This window comes from Petaurus breviceps, unplaced genomic scaffold (genome assembly GCF_028583685.1).
Source record: "Petaurus breviceps papuanus isolate PSGF00001 unplaced genomic scaffold, PetGlider_PUasm1.0 91133, whole genome shotgun sequence".
In the NCBI taxonomy this organism is placed as follows: Eukaryota; Metazoa; Chordata; class Mammalia; order Diprotodontia; family Petauridae; genus Petaurus; species Petaurus breviceps.
In genome coordinates, this window is record NW_027187419.1 from 355,179 (window position 1) to 374,671 (window position 19,493).

Here is a 19,493-nt window from a genome sequence, read left to right on the forward strand (position 1 = left end):
GCTAAGAGGGTGACAAAAATGATAATAATACCTAGCATTTATGAAGTGCTTTAAAGTTTGCAGAGTAATCTCAATTAAGCCTCACAACAACTCTGTGAGGTAGGTACTAGGAGTACTATTATCCTGATTGTACAGATGAGGAAACTGAGGCTCATAGGTTGTTTTCATGGTCAGACAGCTAGTGAGTGTCAGAGGCAGGATTTGAACCCATCTCCTTGACTCCACATCAGGCTCTGTTTCGTACACCATAATGCCCTTTTTTTCCAGGGTAAGCTGAGCAGTTGTTCCTTGCATGTAGGGCTGTTCCATAGTGCCAAAGAAAAGCACCTCCATCTCAATCCTTGCCCATCTAACCAGGATGATTTCCTGGTTATAATAAATACTTGTTAATGCTTAATACTTCAGTTGTACTTAGTACTTTAGTTGTACTCCAATTTCCCAGCAGAGGGCAGTATCCTCCTGCAAATGAGGCAACTGCTAGAGCCAGAGGGGGAGGGGGCCAACTATTTTTTTTCCCTAGGTCCATACAGCCTCACTCCTTCTGAGAAAAAAGTGGTGCGTTTCTCCCCTGTTTTAGAGAGGGAAATTGAAGCATCTACCCAAGGCCACACAGTATTGATTAGAAAAACAGGAAGAGAAATTGGTCTTCGTTTCCTAGCCAATGGTTCTTCCCAACAGACTTCAGTCTCAAAGACTGGCATTAAGATGGAATTGGGGTGTATTGGATGCCTTCTTTCCTCCCACCTTCTTGTTTTCCCAATGCTTAGGTATCCGGGTGCTGGATGGGCCCTTGACTGACAGCCTGGAGGCTGTGGCATTCAATAAGCACTATCAGATCAATGACATCTACAGCTGCAGGTAAGAGGGTCACCTATTCCATTCTAGTGGGAAGAATTGAAAAACTTGGAGTAGGGCCTTGGGCCCCAAGGCTGATCTAGGCAAGTCCCAATAAGAGTCTCGTGATGTTTCATCCATTTTGGGGCACAAGTATATGGTAGATTCAGACCCTTACAGCTGAAAGACACCTTAGAAATCACCTCTTTCAACACCTTCATTTTTACAGATGAGAAACCCGAGTCCCAGAGGGCTCAAGGGACTTAGCCAGGGTCACACAAGTAGTAAGTGACAGAAAGGACTCAGATCCATCTTGATCAAATGATTTGCCCAAAACCATGCAGCTAGTAAGTAGCAGAACTGGAACTTGAACCCAGGTCTTCATATTTTACATCTGATGCTGTTCCCACCACAACATGCTTTTTCATTTTCCTATTCTCCATTAATCATAGCCACATGGTTCCCACCCAAACACAATCCTTAGGTCTGTGGGTTACCATGATAAACCAATCCCCTAGTCTAAGGAACTTTCAGACCTCCAGAGTGCTACCCCTGTGCTGCATTATCCCCTCCAACCACAGGACAAAAAAAGTTTTGGCACTCCATCCTTGCCTTTTACATACGTTTTCTCTCTCCCTCTTCCCCCCCCATTCCCTCCCACTCCTCTCTTTCTCCCCCTCCCTCTCTTCTCATCTCCTCTTTTCTCCCCCTCTCTGTGCTTTAGACTGTAGCAGGAGTTGTTAGAGGAGTGCTAGAGTTTGATTGTCCCCATGGGGTCAGTGAAACTTGTCATCCAGATAGAACTAGGGCAACATCAACAAGGGCATGTGTTTCCTTTTGAAGAAAGAGCAAAGAGCTCCCCTGCTCAACACTTGGAACTTCTTACACAACACACCATGCCTAGAAGTTCTGCCTTCTGGCCAATGGCTAGGATTACCCAAGCAAGATGGGAAGCAGTATTGTCCCCTTCCCTATCTTCACTATTCTTTGTCAGGGCCTGACTGGATTTGCTTCTCAGTACATTAGGCCTAAGAACATCATTCAGTTTAAGGGAGAGTTAAAGCTTCCAAATTTAGAGGGTTTCACACTGAGGAGGAAGGACTTTAAATCATATCAACCATTTCTATACCAATATTTTCTCATCTTTAAAGTAGACAGCATTGATCTTGATAAGCAGGGAGAAGCTTGGGCTTGTTCCAATATCCCTATCCTTTCAGAGAGTGCAAATGTTCTAGACTCCCTGGAGGGACAAAAAAGGCAGAAGGAATAGATGGCCTACTGAGTCTGGGAGGTCTGAGGGCTAGCTCTAGGTGGAACTTTTCACTGCTGTCTCTCAACAGTTGGGGACCAGATGATGACGGCAAGACAGTAGACGGACCCCATCAACTTGGAAAGGTAACGAGGAGCTAAAGTCCAAACCCCTGGAAACACAACATTCCTACTATCACTGCTCTAGTAAGATTACTACCAAGAATCAAGGCCAGACTTTTACCTTCCAGCTCTGGCACTTCCTTTCATGGAGGGGGAATAAGGAGATGGACTTAGAGCAAGGGGAGTGGGAAATGGTTTGAAGATTCTGATCTTGATTGCTTTCCCCACCCAAAATAGCAAATAGGCAAAGAACACCTACAGAACTCTTCTTCTTGGTCCTAACTTTCTTTAGCCTTATTTGCTTGCCAGGCCCTCCTTGAATTTTGACTGGAGAAAAGTGGATCTTATGTAGGAGTCTTTCAGGTCAAGCACTTAGGGCCTTTCATGCTGAAGCCCCAAATTTTCTCCTTCTCAGGCTGCCTTGCAACATGGAGTGATTGCTGGTCGCCGAGGATTTGGGAGTATCTTTGTGGTGGCCAGTGGCAATGGGGGACAGCACAATGACAACTGCAACTATGATGGATATGCCAACTCCATCTATACAGTTACCATAGGTAGCACACAAATATTCTGTGTCTGTGTATCTAGGTAGTTTTCTGTGTTTGTCTCCATATATGTTATTGAATGGGGGAGGTGACATTTTAGGTTTTCAGTGCCTTTGAGTTATGTCTTTGTGTGTCCCTTCCCACCTTTGCAAGGAATGAATGGCTTTGCAATGTAGTGACATGAGCACTGGACTTGGAGTCAGAGGGCCTTGGTTCAAATCTTCACTTTTCTAATTACTACCTATATGACATTGACTAAATAACAGAGCTTCTTTGGGCCTATTTGTAAAATGAAGGCATTGGACTACATGACCACTAAGGTCCCTTCCTACCTCTAGATCTATGATCCTGTGAATGGACCTCTTCCCATAAGCTTTCAGTACCCTTGTAGAAGTCTTAGTGATCAGAAAATTCTTTTAGCCATTGTCTTGAGTCCCTCATTGACTAAATCTTTATTTCTGCATACCTTCCCATGGACCCTCTGTTATGAGAATGACTGGCATATGACACAACTACTTTTTTTCTTGGAGGCCCTAATGTGCTGTACTCAACTCCCTTGAGTTATCAAGACAAATGATTTCAGAAATGATATACTCCTGGATGTCTGAGATTGCCATTTAAGTAAGGTTCTTTGGCACTCAAGTGCTCATGGGATGGGGGTTATATAGCTGCTCTTGGCTCAGTTCAGGCAACCCAGTTAATACTCTGTAGCACAGTGAATGCATTTGTAGCCTAGAAGAACACCAGGCACAGAGTTAACTCTTGGTCTTAGTTCCCTTTGTTTTTCCACATCGCCCAGGTGCTGTAGATGAGGAGGGACGAATGCCATTCTATGCAGAGGAATGTGCCTCTATGCTGGCTGTCACCTTCAGTGGTGGGGACAAGTTGCTGCGAAGTATTGTGAGTAGCTAGCTTTCTATCTTCACTCTGCCTTGCCTCTACTTCAGCCTTCTTGAGTTAGCTGCCTCCATTTCTCTGTCTCCTCCCCTTCTCTATTCCAACCCTCAGCTGTCTCTTCCCTAGCAGATGAGCACTCCTGGGCTCCAGTTTTGCTTGGAAAACCAAGCCTGGGAATTCTTTGATGCTTTCATTTTGGTACATGAATAGAGACTTCAAGTGAATCCCAGAACCTTAGGATTGGAAAGACCCTCAGAGATCATCTAGCCCACTTTGTACCTGAACAGGAACCCCACTATAATATCCACTCTAATGGGGAAGTGCACATCGAGCTTATTTATGTCTTTGTCACTTCCACCTGTTGTTCTTCCTTCAGAGATCAAATAAAATAAGTGTGATTTCTCATCTATATGACAATTCTTCAAATACTTGAAGATTGCTGTCGTATCTTTCCTTAAGTCCTTCTCCAAGCTAAATGTCCCCAGTTGTTTTGAACAATATTACAACATTATGGTTTCCAGTTCTCACACTATCTCAGTCATCTTCTTAGACACAATTCAGTCTTTCAATATCCATCCTGAAATTGGGGGCCCAGAACAGAAAACAATAATCCATATGGTGATGGTTGCTGTGTCATGGTGCTAACTTGTAAGGAATGCTGTTTAACCCACTAAAACCCCATCTTTTTCATTTGAATGATTATCTAACCATCCTTCCCTTGGCTGTTACTTGTGCCATTGTTTTTGCTTTGTTTTTTAAAATTAAAGGATTAAAAAAGGATTTTACATTTATCCTTATTAAATGTCATCCTGAGAGGCAGAGTGGTTAGAAAGACAGCCTCAGAGTCAGGAACACCTGAGTTCAAGTCTTACTTATGGCCCACACACATTGTCTCTGTGACCTTGGACAAGTTATTTTACATGTCATTTGCTAGGCAGCTCTCTAAGACTGTAATTTACAAAGCACATGCCTCTCTGATCTGGTTGAGGGAGTTTCTGTATCAGGAGTTCCCTAGACCAATAGAATCACAGGCCTGGTCAAAAAAAATGTGTGTTATTGGATTTAGCCTATTATTCTAGCCTGTTGAAATACTTTTGTATCCTGAGTTTATTGTCTAATAATAGACAGTATTGCTTACTGTCTGTGTTAGCAGTCCTTCCCAGTTTTATGTCATCTGAAGATTTAATATGCTATGTCTACACTCATCTAAGTCACTGATTAGAAAAAAAAGTTGACCTGGGGAGGCCAGGTAGCACAGCGAGTAAGAGCACCGGCTCCAATGTCGGGATGACCTGGGGATCGAATCTGGGCTCCGACACTTAGCACCCACCCAGAAACACCTGGCCGTGTAACCTTGAGCAAGTTACTTAACCCTGATTGCTTTCAAAAAAAAAAAAAAAGTTGACTAACCTAAGGCTGTTGATAGGTCCCTGTGGCACTTCACTACAGCCATACCTCCATGCAGGTGGCATAGATCTGTTAATTCTTTGGATCTAGTGATAGATGTAAACTAGTTCCCTAGGCAGAGCAATTCCTAAGGTGGGAGCTATGACTGAATGAATCTTCCCTCGTTTATAACAGGAATTCTTAACTTTTTTTGAGTCATAGACCCATTGGTAGTCTTTTGAATCCTCTGGAATCCTAAGAATAATGTTTTTAAATCGATAAAACATGAGTACAAAGAAATCCAATTACATTGAAATACAGTTTTCAAAATATTTTTTAAAACAAGTTTCTTGGTTAAGAATTTCTGATTTATGGACAAGTTAGAGATGAAGTATAGCTCTAAGTCTATGATCCTGTGATCTTATATTTAACACAAGAAAGATTTCAAAGTGTCCCTCCAAATAGAGCCATAGCAAGCAAGGGATCAGAAAAAAAAAGAGTAGAGCCTTCTTGAGCCATAGGGTATCTTTCAAAGGGCTCCAAGTCTATTCCCTATAACATATTGAGCTCTAGTTCAGCCCTAGCAAGCCCAAGTTAGATCTCAGGACTAAGACCACAGTTTTAGAGCTTTCTGTCTGCCCCTTTTTGCCTATTCTAAAGATAAAAGGGGGCTTAGGTCCAAGATTCTCTGTCCAGAGCTGGGCTGGAGCCAAGCAGTGTCCAGTTTTTCCAGTGGTTCTTGTCTCAGTGGTCCCTGAGGCCTATAGGATCTGGACTATTTTGTCTCTGTTATCAGATTCCTTTTCCAGAACTTGATTTTTGTTATGCCAAAAAATTTCTGACCAACATAGTGTTCCCGGGTTTTGTGCCAGGAGACCTCCCCAGAGAGAAAGGGGAATTAAACAGAATAAGGCCCCTAAGAAGGATTCTGTTGAAGAGGCCAGACCCTGTGGATTGCATAGAAGAGCAACCTTCCTACCAAAGACAGGCGAAATTAGCAGTCTCACGAGCATTCCTTCTACCCCCACTCAGCCCTGTTCTCTCCGCCTCGGATTAGGAGACAAGCACAGCACCCTCCCATTATTTAAGAAAGTTTCAAAGCATGGTTCTGCATTTCTGATTCATATTACTCCCATTCTGAGTACAGTACCCACCTTCCCCTGGCCTTGCTGTGACATCCACCATAGCTCCACCTTCAAAATCAGAGCATTTTGAGTAAGAAGGGACTTTAGAGATCTTCTCATCCAACTCCCCTCATTTTATACATGGAAACCCAAAGATGTTAAGTGACTTTTCTAAGGTCACACAGATAACAAGTGGCAATATGGGGATTAAAACTCCATCTTCTGACTTCAAATCCTCTGCCTAATTTGTTCAGAAATGACAAGAAGATTTATTCATTGAGAGCTTCTGTCTTGGGAATGTTTTTTACCCTGGAAACCTCATCAGTTTGAATTCATCACTGGTGTCCATCTCATGACACAAGGCATAAGGGTAGAGCTGTCAGTCTGGGTAGAGACATGCATATACTTTGATCCTTAGCTGTCCATTTGACCTTTTCCTCTTCTACCTACATTGCCTCCAGGAGCCTTTTAGTTGCTGGAGCAGCCAGAGGAAAGTTCATGGACTTCACAGTTCAGGGATCCAGTCTGTTACTGGGAGACTGTTTCCATAAGAGGAAGAAATTAATCTCCTTCCTGGCATAGATGGGGCTTCCCACTCTTGGCTATGGCTTGGAGAGGTTTTCCTTCTCTTCTGGGAGTGCACAGTGTTTTAGTGCAATTCACAGCTGTTGGCAGCTGCTGTAACAGCTGGAAGAGAGACAGTAAGTACAATGGAAAGAGGGTAGTTCTTTGCAGAGGCCAGCATTATAGTATCTGACCCAAAGGGAAGCCTGAAAGAGGGAAAGATCCTGGCACAAGCATCTCAAAATTTAAGATCCAGAGTCATCAGCTCAGTCCACCCCCATCCTCCCAACCATGTAGCTAAGGAAACTGAGGTAGGATACCATCAGGCCTGAGAACAGAGGTTCTTCAGAGTTGGAGAAAACAGCATAGGTTTGATGCCAGGACAAACTTAAAATATTTCTCTCAACTCCAAATCCTTTTCTTGCTACCCATCTTCCCAGCCTTAGGTAGGGAAAAGATGAGTCAGGGAGAAAGGATATCAAAGACATCCTTTGGATAACAGAATCATCAAGGCCCTTAAGCATCTTATCCTAACAATTTCTTTAAGGCCAGGGTAGAAGCCAAGAGTAGATGGCAAGATCCAGGTTCAGGCTGAGCTAGCCAGGGAGGAGGCAGCTCTGTCTCCCCCAGAACAAACGCTCTTTGTTTCCACTGATGTCACACTGGTCCCCACAGCTGGGCTGCCAAGATGGTTTCTTTTGAAGGTTCTGTCATTGTTGTCCTCACTCCAGCTGAGGCTCAGGAGCTTTGCTGTACCATTTCCTCTATTTTGCTTGTTGGGGGTTGTAGCACCAAGGCAATATTTACAGCACCCATGATTATGATAGACTGTGACCATAAATATCGCATGACATTAGATTGCAAAATATACCAGATTCTCCAGGTAAAGGACGGAACTGAAGCATTTATTTAGACACCAGAAAACCAAATCCCAAAACCAGTAAGCCAGTTCCATCATAGTACCAAAGATATTCAGAAGCTATAATAACACTGAGAGCCACAGCATCCTTCAGCCTTCCCACAAACTAATACAAGATCAATATTTACTCGCAAATCTCTCTAGCTCCTTGCCTGAATGTCCTTTCTCTCCCACCCTCTGGCTACCTCTGACCAGCTTCCTGTGGGCTCTACTTCCCTTCAGCTAACTCCCACCACAGGTTCCATGTGACTACATTCAGCCTATTAGGGGGCAGAGTTTATCTTCACAGCAGGGAAGCTCCCTGTGGGTTCTGCTGCATCCTTCAGCAAATTCCCTCCATCACAGGCTCCATGTGATTACATTCAACCTGTCAGGGGGCAGAGTTTACTTTCAAAGCAGGGGAGGTCTTCAAACTCCCCCCTAGGTCTATTAAGGGGCAGGAAAGATCTTCAAATTCCCATTTCTGTTACAGGGGATTGGAGTGGTTAAAGGCTGAGATGGTTTAGGAGCAAGGATTAGGAAAATGTTGTGTTTTGTTTCAACTTCATTCATATCACACATATACACATAGACCTACCTGTAATTCATTTCCCATTTCCCATGGTTCTCCTGTGCTTCTGGTTCCAAGGGGAAGGGAAAGAGAGGAGAATAACTATTTATGCAGAACCTACTGTGTGTCAGGCATTGTATTAAGTGCTTTTTACAAATATCACATTTGAGGGTTAAAAGACCTCTGTGTTCACTGAGTTGCTAGAAAAATCTAAGTGGTGTTCTAGCTGAGAAACTCCTCTGATTAAGGGAAAACTGGGCTCTGAGTCCAGCACATAGATCTAGTCATATCCCTATTACCTCTTCCAGCTGATGCTTGAGGTTAACTCTAATTCTTGCTCCCTTTTATTCCCTTGACTCTGTTTACTAGGTGACCACTGACTGGGACCTGCAAAAGGGCACAGGCTGCACTGAGGGCCACACAGGGACCTCAGCAGCAGCCCCCCTGGCAGCTGGTATGATAGCCTTGATGCTGCAGGTGAGGCCATGCCTCACTTGGCGTGACGTCCAGCATATCATTGTCTTCACAGCTACCCAGGTAAGAGACTGGTGGGTAGGCAAGGAAGCCAACCCAACCCAGAGCTGAATGACTGTGGAGACTGGTTTTCTGGTATCTTTTTTGTTCCCAGGGTCCATGGTTGCCAGGTAGCCACACGTTCCAAGTTGTGTCTAGGCTTTAGTGCCTATGTTATATAGCATAATAGAGTTGAAGAAATACCAAATTTGGAGTCAGAAGATCTGGATCCAGATTTTTCTGACTCTGCCCTTTACTAGCTGTGTGATTTAACACAAGTTAGGGCCCCTTTCTTGACTTCAGGTTTCTCATATCTAAATAGGAGTTTGGTCTCCAAGGCTTATCTCTTAGCTGCATGTGGATGATACTAGTTAGGATGTTGTGTTCTGAACCTGGAGTAGGTATGAGAAACCCAGTCTTCTCTCTGAGTCAAAATTCATACCTCTGTCCCTGGTTGGTCTGAGAAGCAGAGCTTTGGCTAGGTTCCTTGACTGTGATACCTGTGTATTCTTGCTCCAAAAAAAAAAAAAGCTTGTCCTAAACATCATGAGACTCCCTTTCTAAGAAATCCATTCTTCATGACCTTGTGGGAGGGCTGGACAATAAAGACTGTTACAGAGAGAGTTAAATTTTTCAGCTTCCATTCAAGGGTTAAGGTTATCACTAGGTCTGGATCCTTTTCAGTATGAAGATCGACGTGCAGATTGGGACACAAATGAGGCCGGCTTCAGCCACAGTCACCAGCATGGCTTTGGTTTGCTCAATGCTTGGAGGCTTGTCAATGCTGCCAAGGTGAGCAAGGGGCCTTTCATCACCTACCTGAGTGGGGAAATAGAAGAGTTAAGAGGATCTCCTAAGTCCAGAGAAGCCAAAAAGAGGAAGACAGGGTAGACCTACAGAAGCCTTTTGTATGTGCCTGGAGGTATATATCATAAGAGAAGCTCTAAGAATATACTTAGATGAATATACCCCAAGTGCTCTTATCATGTTGAAAAAAAGAGAATTGTTAGGGTGATAAAAAGTGAAATGCCTCTGAGGGTATTCTTGATGTCACTCTTCAGCAGTTGTTAGTCCTTAATATGAATTTAGATTCAATTAAGACTCAAACATTCAACCCAATTTTAGTCCATTTTACAGATAGAAAAACTAAGTCCCAAGGCTGAATCTGGCTCTTCTAAGCTATCAGTAGCAGGACTCTTATCAAAAACCTCCTCACTCTCAGGGTATGCTATTTCTCATTTTTGATCCAAGGCCTAATTTTCACCTCCTGTTCATTAACCTGAGTCATAGGGAGTTTTCTAGAATGTCAGAGAAGTCCCCCTAGCAGTTTGTGAAGGGTGTAGGGAGGAAGTGTTAGTGAAAGGAAAAAAGTAGAGATTCCCCTTAAAGACTGATGCAGTCAGTATTCTATAGGGCATTCTACATAATGTCAGAGTGTGTATTAACTTGTGTTTATTTCCTGCTTTCTTTCTGCTTTCCTTCAATAGATCTGGACATCTGTCCCTTACTTGGCTTCATACATAAGTCCTGTGTTAAAAGAAAACAAGAGAATTCCAGTGTCCCCCCACTCCCTGGAAGTCCTATGGAATGGTAAGTAGCCAGCAGAAAAAAGGTTAATGTTAATCTTGGGCCTGAAATTTGGGGCGGGTGGTGTGGAAGTTAAGCCCACTTCCCCTCCCCCATTGGGAGGCCTGAGACCCAGCCAAACCTGTGCAGTTTTCTTTGACCATTTTAGGACATGTTGCTGCTTCTGAGTTGGCTGGCCCTTTGCTGCTTAAACAAGACCTTTCTCTTTAGCTGCTACTAGTGGGAAGGGAGTAGCTAAGCAGACCATTGGAGAGGCTGGTATGAGGGGTGGGATTAGGGCAGAAAGAGACTAGACAGAGCTTAGGGGTGGTTCCCTTGAAATCCGGGAGGTCCTTTTGCCTTGGCTTCCCAGGCCAGGAGTTGTTTGTACTCTCTCCTTAATTTGTGATCTATCCTTTAGGTTAGGTTAATAAAAAAGCTTTCTGTTTGGTATTGTCCCTACCACCAAAGCTTTTTTCATTGGCTTAGGAAGACTACTGAGTTTTGTTTTGTTGGGAAATGGTATAGAGGAAGCTAGCAAGGTCTCTCTGGGCCTCTAATTTGTCTCTCCCTGACTTCTGAGGATCATATCATAGATCTGGAGCTGTGAGGGACCTTAGTAGCATATAGTCCAACTCCCTTCATTTTACAGATGAGAAAGCTAAGGTCCACAGAGGTTAAATGATTTACCCAAGGTCATAAAGGTAGTAAATGGCAGAGTCAGTATTTGAACTTGGGCATAAAGAGTATGATGAGAAGATAAGATAAGAAGCTAGAGCATTTTCCAAACAAGGAAAGGGAAGGAAAAGGAGAAAAGGAGTACACATTTATTAAGCTGCCTGCTATGTGCCAGGCATTATGGGAAGTGCTTGACATATATTTCATTTGATCCCCACAACAATCCTGTAACATAGGGGTTTATTATCCCCATTTTACAGTTGAGAGCACTCAGGCAGACAGTTATTAAGTGACTTGTTCAGGGTGATATAACTAGCAGGTGTCCAAAACCCAGCATGCTATTCACCATGCCACCTATCTGCCTGAAATGGGAGTAGGAAGACACAGCCCCTGAACAGTGATAAAGCTGTCACTAATTCCTAGAGAATGATGACCTTGGGCTAGGTGTGGAATCCCTGGCCTGGCAAGACAACCTGTACGCTGTCCTCCTGATTTGTCCTCTTCTGCCTCCCTCCTGGAAGGAATTGCTGGAGTTTACAGGATGGTGAACTTGGAATAATTATTCTTGAGAGATCTTAGTTCCAGTACTGACTGCCACACACTGCTATTTGTATGACCATTTGGCAAGTCACTTTCCTCATTGGTAAAAAGGTAAAAAAAAAATGTTGACCTTGCCTTGGAGGATTGTTGTGAGGAAAATGCTGTTGAAAACACTAAAGTACTATAGAATTGTTAACATATCTCAACAAAGACAGCATGACATAGTGGATAGAAGGCCAGTTTTGAAGTCAGGTAGATAAAAGTCTAAGTACTATGTCCTATGACACATACTATTAGTAGTACCATGGGTAAGTCACTTGACTTCTCAGTATCCTAGGAACCTCTCTATAGCAGTAAGTTACAAGAGTGCATCATTGAAGGAAATTTGCATTAGGGATTCCCTAAGAGGAAGAAATCAAATCTGAGTCCAAAAAAAAAAAAATAGAACTCTGCCAGGGTTTATAAGAAAGGAAAGGGATCAAAGATAATGCTCAGTGTAGGAATGACTTGGGAGAAACAGAAATGAACTGAGAAGTGAGAATGAGCCATTCCCCATTTTGGAAGCTATTTTCGGAGGCAACTGGGCCTCTCTGTCTCCCTCTTTCCACTACACAGAAGAAAAAGTAAGGGTGTGATTCACTTCATTTCTCATAAAAGGAACCCTGCCTTGGAATGATGAGAACGCAGCTGCCTAGGGCAGAGAAGTGAATGTTCCTGGGAATTTGGCCAATTGGAGCCCCTTGGCTTTGGGCTCAGGCTTCTTTGAGCTGGGGTATCTTTTAACCCTTTCCTACCCTCCAGGATTATTCTCAACCTTTGTGGAGCTAAAAGGAACAAAATATCCCAAGGCCCCTCATCTGTAATTTGATAGGACTGGAATAAATAGATGAGGCTTAACATCCCTTCCAGTTCTCAGGCTTTATGATCCCCGGTGAACAAGAGCTCTTCCTCTGTGCCTAAAGTTGCCTCAGCAACTTTACAGATACTTCTAGGTATAGGCTGCTCCTTGTTTTTGTCATTATGGAGTATCATGTCTAGAGCAGAAAAAATGAGAGGGGGACAGAACTCATAGAGCTCTGTTTGGAGTACAAAAAGTCTCTAGACCCTGCACTCCCTTCCCTGCTGAATGAATGCTTTCCCTAGGCTATTAGCTGGAATTCCCTCCAAATAGGAACCCAGACAACTAGCAAGTTGCAAACCCCTAGAAGGAAGAATAGGACCTAGCATTGTTATGATCCTGTCTAGAGCTGGAAGGAAGTTAGAGGAGTTTCATCTTGTTCTTTGTCACCCTGTCCAGGAGCTTCTTAGGATCTTTGTGGCTCTGTTGGGTTCCAGCCACTCAGGAAGTTTCTGTCTCCCTCAGGGAAGCCCAGGAGCCAATCCACTTTTCCCCTGAGCCTAGATGACTCATTGTCTGGGGGGAGAGGCCACATTTAGTCCTGTGAATAGGGGTAGAAGAGGGAATTGAACACTCGAGATAAAAAGGAAGAGTTAAATTGGACCAGGACATTGGGGCTGGCCTCCTCTGCTGGGGGGTGGGAGGGAATGAGGAGGGGAAGTTCTCCATCCCACTTCACCTCTTTTATTACAACCTGTTCCTGATACCCCTACAATCTGTCCTCAGTCATTACCACTCCCCTGAACTGCTCCAAGTTCATTAGAGTCCACCTAATGACTAAATCAAATGAATTGTTTTTTGTTAAACCTTAAAAGTACTATAGAATTGTTAACATAGCTCAGCATGACAGAATGGAATGAGGGCCAGTCTTAAAGTCAGGTAAATCTAGGCTTAAGTATTACATCTTGTAACATATGTTACTAGTAAGGCTTCTCAGTACCTTAGTACCTTCTCCATTACTGTCTCTAAAACAGTAAGTTACAGGTGGGCGTCATTGAAGGGATTTTCTACATTATGGGTTCCCTAAGGATATGAAATCAAATCTGGGCCAAAAAAAATTTAGAACTCAGCCAGAGTTTATAAGAAAAGAGAAGGATTAAAGATATGCTCAAAGTAGGAATGACTTGGGGAAGGCAGAAATGAACTGAGAAGTAATGATCCATTCCCCATTTATTTCTAGAGGAGCATCTGGGAATTTGGCCAATTGGAGTCCCTTAGCTTTGGGCTGAAGTGCCTTTAAGCTGGAGTATCTTTCTGACCCTCCAGAATTAGCCCCAATTTTTGTGGAGCCAAAGGAAGCAAAATATCCCAAGTCCTCATCTGTACATGAAAGAGTTAGAGTAGATGAGCTTTAACATCCTTTCTAGTTCTCAAGAACAAGAACAGAACAAGAAGTCTTCCCCCATGCCATCCAACAAATTTGTCCAGATCATTGTGGATCTAGGCAGTTACTAGTTTTTGTCATTAGGGAATATGAAAACATTCATCTTTCTTAACCTTCCTGCTACATTTGACCTGCCAGCTTTCTTTGAAACCTCTCTTTTCCTCTGGCTCCTGTGACACCTGGCTATACAGGGGGCTGCTTCTCTAATACATTTCTTTGTCTCCTCTGTTTGCTTCTCTTTCTACTCCCCAGCTCTGGGTGTCTTTCAAGGTCCTTAGCCATTTGCCCTTCTCCCACTGTTTGTCTTCCTTTATAGAGTTCATCCATATTTGTGGCTTCAACTCCCACCTCAAATAGCCCATGCTCACTCTCTTACTAGTGGAATAGCCACAGTTTTCAGATCCTCTACAGTTCAGTCTTCTTTTCTAGTTCAGGGGAATGGATATGAAACTTGAGGAGAGAAACATCTCACAGACTGAAGTCCAATGTACATATGTACAGTGTCACTCTACACAAATTCATATTGGATGTATATTCACAATTGTATTGATGCAGGGCCACTTTTTGGGTTTTGTGTACTCCATAGCATGCCAGGTATTCCACTTGGGTCCTAAATGCTATTGATTTCAGGTCCCTAACCCAATCTTTATGGAATTTTCCCATCTTTTTGTCTCCATCCTCTACCATCTCGTCCAGCTCCATGTGGGTTACCAGCAGTACCTGAAATGTCTAAAACTGAATCAGTCCTCATCTCCCCATCTCTCCTTCCTGGCTTTCCCCATTTCTCTCCAGGGCATTGCAGTTCTTATCCATTCTTCACACATGAATTCTTCAAATCATTTTTTACCCTTATTTCTTCCTTACTCCCACCCAAATAATACCACACATAGAGTGTTTATGATTGTAAAATATATTATCCCTTTGGATCTTCAGCAACCCAGGGAGATAAATAGTACAAATATTGTTTTCCTCTGTTTTATAGATAAAGAAACTGAGATTCAAATAGATTAAGTGACTTGCTCAAAGTCATGTATATTCAACATATAAAACTGGGACTTTAATCTGTTTTGTTTGTCTCCAAGCCCAGTGCTCTTGCTATGATACCTCCTGTAACTCCTGTGTTGTAATGGGAAAGCAGAAGCTAAAAGTGAGGCAGGAATGAGGCTGCAATGACCCTAGGCCAAGCTTATGGATATCACCCTTTCCATGGCTTTACCTGATGCAGTAACCTTATCTGGTCTCCCTGCAGCTGTTCTTTCCTTAGTCCATTCATCCAGTATACCACTACTGTGGTAGTTTTCCTCAAACACCATAACGCTGTTTGGATCAGGAACTTGGCATGTTCTTCATTACTCATCATGTCTAAATTCATACAAGATCTTCTGTTCTTTGTGTCTCACACTCATATACCCTCCTCAGACTCTCCACTGCAGCCCCTCTGTTCTAATAGCTTTAGCATAGTTAACTTATTATAGCCCACCCCACAGAAATCAGTTTGTCAACTCGAATTTCATTTTCTTCTCCTTAAATACCTTCTGCCAACATCTCTCCAAATCCACCCCTGTATCTAGAATATTTGTGTTCACTTGTGAGTACCACATTGTAGGGTAGACATTAAAGAGCTGAAGAGATTTCAGAGGAGGATCCCATCATATAAGAATCAGCTCAAGGAACTGGGAATATTTAACCTACAGGAGAAATAACTTCTGCTTAACCTCAGAGGGCAGAACTAAGACAAAGGAAGAAAGTTGCAGAATATTAGACTTACACTTGATGAAAGGAAAAACTTCCTACTAATTGCAGTTATCCAAAAGTGAAGTAGACTACCTTGGGAGTCTGTGGGGGCCACTGTACTGGAGGCCTTCAAAGAAAGGCTAGATAACCACTTATTGGGGATATTTTCAAGAGGATTCAGTTAATTGTTAAACTGAGTAGTGCCAACTCTCAGATTCTGTGACTCGGGTCCAGATTTTCAATGTGTGGGGGTTGGAGCTAAGATGGTGAAGAAAAGGCAGCAACTCATCTGAGCTTTCCTCAAAACCCCTCCAAACACTTTTAAATAATGCCAGAAAACAATTCCTAGAGCAGCAGAAGCCACAAAAGGATGGAGTGGAATAATTTTCCAGTCAAAGACAACTTAGAAGGTCAGCAGGAAAGGTCCGTAGCACCTGGGTGAGAGTGGAGCACGGTCCAGCACAGACCCAGCCCCAGCAAACCAGGAGCAAGCCTTGGGATTCACTGAATCAGAAGTGGCAACAGCAGCAGCTGTTTCCAAAGCTCTTGGCTCACTTATAGGATCGAGAGGGTCAAACAGCAGTTGGTCAGAAAACTACAGGGGTCTCTACTAGTACCGAGCCAGGACTCTTACTGTGCCCATGGTCAAATCCAGGCCTCAGTCCTAGATGGCAATCCCAGGGCAAGGAGGAGCACTAGCACCAGAGCTTGCAGCTGCAGGGGGTCAGGGATTTTCCTCAGAGCTCCAAGGCAGAAGAGAATGCCTGTGGCCACTTGTAGACCAGAGCACAGGCCAGGAGCACAGTAAGCGTATCTCCTTTGATCATACCACTATGGAGGAACTGAAAACTAGAAGTATCTCTGATAACAGCTGCACAAAACCCCTCAAGTTTGAGAGAGTTCACCTTCCACCCTGGAAACAGAGCCCTACTTTAACAAAGAATTAAAAGTCAAGAAATAGGCTGGGAAAATGAGCAAACAACAGAAAAAATTCTGACCATAGAAAGCTGTTATGGTGACAAGGAAGATCAAAACACACACTCAGAAGAAAATAAAGTCAAAGCTCCTACATCCAAAACCTTGAAGAAAAATATGAATTGGTGTCAGGCCATAGAAGACCTCGAAAAGGATTTTGAAAATCAAGTAAGAGAGTAAAAATTGGGAAGAGAAGTGCAAGAAAATCATGTAAAACAAGTCAACAGCTTGATAAAGGAGACAAAGAAAATAACATGTTAAAAAAAAATTAGGCCAAATGGTAAAAAGAGGTACAAAAAGCCAAAGAGGAAAAGAATGCCTTAAAAAGTAGAATTGGCCAAATGGAAAAAGAGGCACAAAAATTCCCTAAGGAAAAAAACTTTAAAAAGTAGAATTGGCAAAATAGAGAAAAGGAGGTACAAAAGTTCACTGAAGAAAATAATTCCTTAAAAATTAAAATTGAACAAATGGAAACTAATGACTTTATGAGAAATCAAGAAATGATAAAACAAAAAGAATGAAAAAATAGAAGAAAGATCCTAGACATATTTCAAGAAATTATCAAAGAAAACTGCCCGGGGCAGCTAGGTGGCTCAGTGAATAGAGCATCGGCCCTGGAGTCAGGAAGACCTGAGTTCAAATCCGGCCTCAGACACAACACAAAAAAAACTAGCCGTGTGACCTTGAGCAAGTCACTTAACCCCAATTGCCCCTCCAAAAAAAAAAGAAAACTGCCCCAATGTTCTAGAACCAGAGGATAAAATAGAATTTTAAAGAATCCACCTATTGCCTTCTAAAAGAGATCCTAAAATGAAAACTCCAAGGAATATTATAGCCAAATGCCTGAGCTCCCAGGTCAAGGAGAAAATATTACAAGCAGCCACAAAGAAACAATTTAAATATCATGGAACCACAGTAAGGATAACCAGATTTAGCAGCTTCTACATTAAAGGATCAGAGGGATTGGAATATGATATTCCGGAGGGCAAAGGAGCTAGGATTACAACCAAGAATCACCTATCCCACAAAACTGAGTATAGTCCATATATAAGAAATGGATATTCAGTGAAATCGAAGGTTCTCAAGCTTTCTTGATGAAAAGACCAAAGCTGAATAAAAAATTTGACTTTCAAATGTAAGACTCAAGAGAAGCATTAAAAGGTAAACAAGAAAGAGAAATCATAAGGGATTTAATAAGGTTAAACTGTTTGCTTTCCTACATAGGAAGATGATACTTGTAATTCATGAGGCATTTCTCATTATTAGAGCAGTTAGAAGGAGGCATAGGTATGAGTTAAATGTGAAGGGATGATATCTGAAAAAATTGAGGTGTGAGAGAGGAATGTACTGGGATTAAGGGAAAGGGAGAGGTAGAATGGGGTAAATTATCTGACATAAAAGGCAAGAAAAAGCTTTTACAGTGGAGGGAAAGATGGGGAAGGAGAGAGGAAGGAGTAATCAGAAGCAAAAAACTTTTTGAGTGAAAGAGAGAATAGAATAAATGGGGAAGCAGGATGGAGGGAAATACAGTTAGCAATAGTAGCTGTAAAAAGAGCCATTCTTCAATTGATGGATGATCAAAAGATATGAACAGTTTTTTGATGAAGTTATCAAAGCTATCTATAGCCATATAAAAGAGTGTTCTGACTCACTTGATTGGAGAAGTGCAAATTAGAACAGTTCTGAGGTACTACCTCATACCTATTAGATTGGCTAATAGGACAGAAAAGGCAAATGATAAATGTTGGAGGGAGTGGGGGGAAAATGAGACTTTAATGCACTGTTGGCAGAGTTGTGAACTAATTCAACCTTTCTGTAGAGCAATTTGGAACTATACCTAAAGGGCTATAAAACCATGCATATTCTTTGAACTAGCAATATCACTCTTAGGTCTGTGTCCCAAAAGACATAAAAACAAAAGGGAAAAGGACTTATATGCACAAAAATATTTATAGCAGCTCTTTTCTGGTGGCAAAGAATTGAAAATTGAGGGGCTGCCTGTCAATTGGGGAATGGCTGAACAAATTGTGGTGTGTGATTACAATGGAATACTATTGTGGTATAAGAAATGATGAGCAGGATGCTCTCAGAAAGACCTGGAGGGACTTATATGAGCTGATGCAAAGTGAAAGGTACCACTTACAAAGTAACAGCAATGTTTTAAGATAATTGACCGTGAGTGGCTTGGCTATTCTTAGCAGTGCAGTGGTCCAGGACAACTCTGAAGGACTTGTGATGGCAAGTGCTTCCATCCCAGGGAGGGAACTAGTGATGTCTGGGTGCAGATTGAGACATACTTTTTAAAATTTCTTTATTTTTCTTGAGAATTGTGGTTTGTTTTGTTTTGTTTTTTGGTCTGTTTTCTTTTACCATATGACTGGTATGGAAGTGTTTTTCATGACTGCACATGTATAGCCTGTATCAGATTGCTTGCCTTCTCAGTAAAGAGGGGTGGGGAGGAAGGTGGAGAGAGAATTGGGTACTCATAGTTTTAAAAATAAATGTTAAAAATTGTTTTACATGTAACTGGGGAAAAATAAAATAGTAAATAAATTATTTTTAAAAGAAAAAAAGAAATTTTCACGTGTTACTTATATCCTGGGTGACCATAAGCAAGTTACTTTACCTTCCTGGGCAGGTTTTTGTTTTGTTTTATTCTGTAGAATTGACAGAGTTGGACTAGTTTAGGGGTTCTCAGCCTGTTTTGTTAGCCTGTTGAATGAAGCCTATTGGCTGGCTCCTTAGAATAATGTTTTTAAATGCATAAGATAAAATACTTAAGGTCAGAAAGGAAACTACATTGAAATAAAGATGTTAATTTTTTTACATCCAAGTTCGTGGACCCTTTGGTTCATTTATGGTCCTCAGGTTAAGAACCTCTAACTAAGGGGGTAGCTAGGTGGCACAGTGAGAGAGCCAGCCCTGGAGTCAAGAGGACCTGAGTTTGGATCCAGCCTCAGACACTTATACACACACACACACACACACACACACACACACACACACACACACACA

General features: G+C 42.3%; 1 protein-coding gene across 1 annotated transcript in view; it reads left to right on the plus strand.

Annotated features, from left to right (window-relative positions):
- Nucleotides 1-19,493, plus strand: part of PCSK7 (proprotein convertase subtilisin/kexin type 7) — a 31,503-nt gene that overhangs the window by 7,497 nt on the left and 4,513 nt on the right. Inside the window, exons 6-12 of the mRNA XM_069080463.1 lie at nucleotides 768-858; nucleotides 2,175-2,229; nucleotides 2,621-2,759; nucleotides 3,550-3,650; nucleotides 8,560-8,727; nucleotides 9,388-9,495; nucleotides 10,191-10,293. Coding sequence (XP_068936564.1) covers nucleotides 768-858; nucleotides 2,175-2,229; nucleotides 2,621-2,759; nucleotides 3,550-3,650; nucleotides 8,560-8,727; nucleotides 9,388-9,495; nucleotides 10,191-10,293 — 765 coding nt within the window. The remainder of the gene's footprint in view (nucleotides 1-767; nucleotides 859-2,174; nucleotides 2,230-2,620; nucleotides 2,760-3,549; nucleotides 3,651-8,559; nucleotides 8,728-9,387; nucleotides 9,496-10,190; nucleotides 10,294-19,493) is intronic.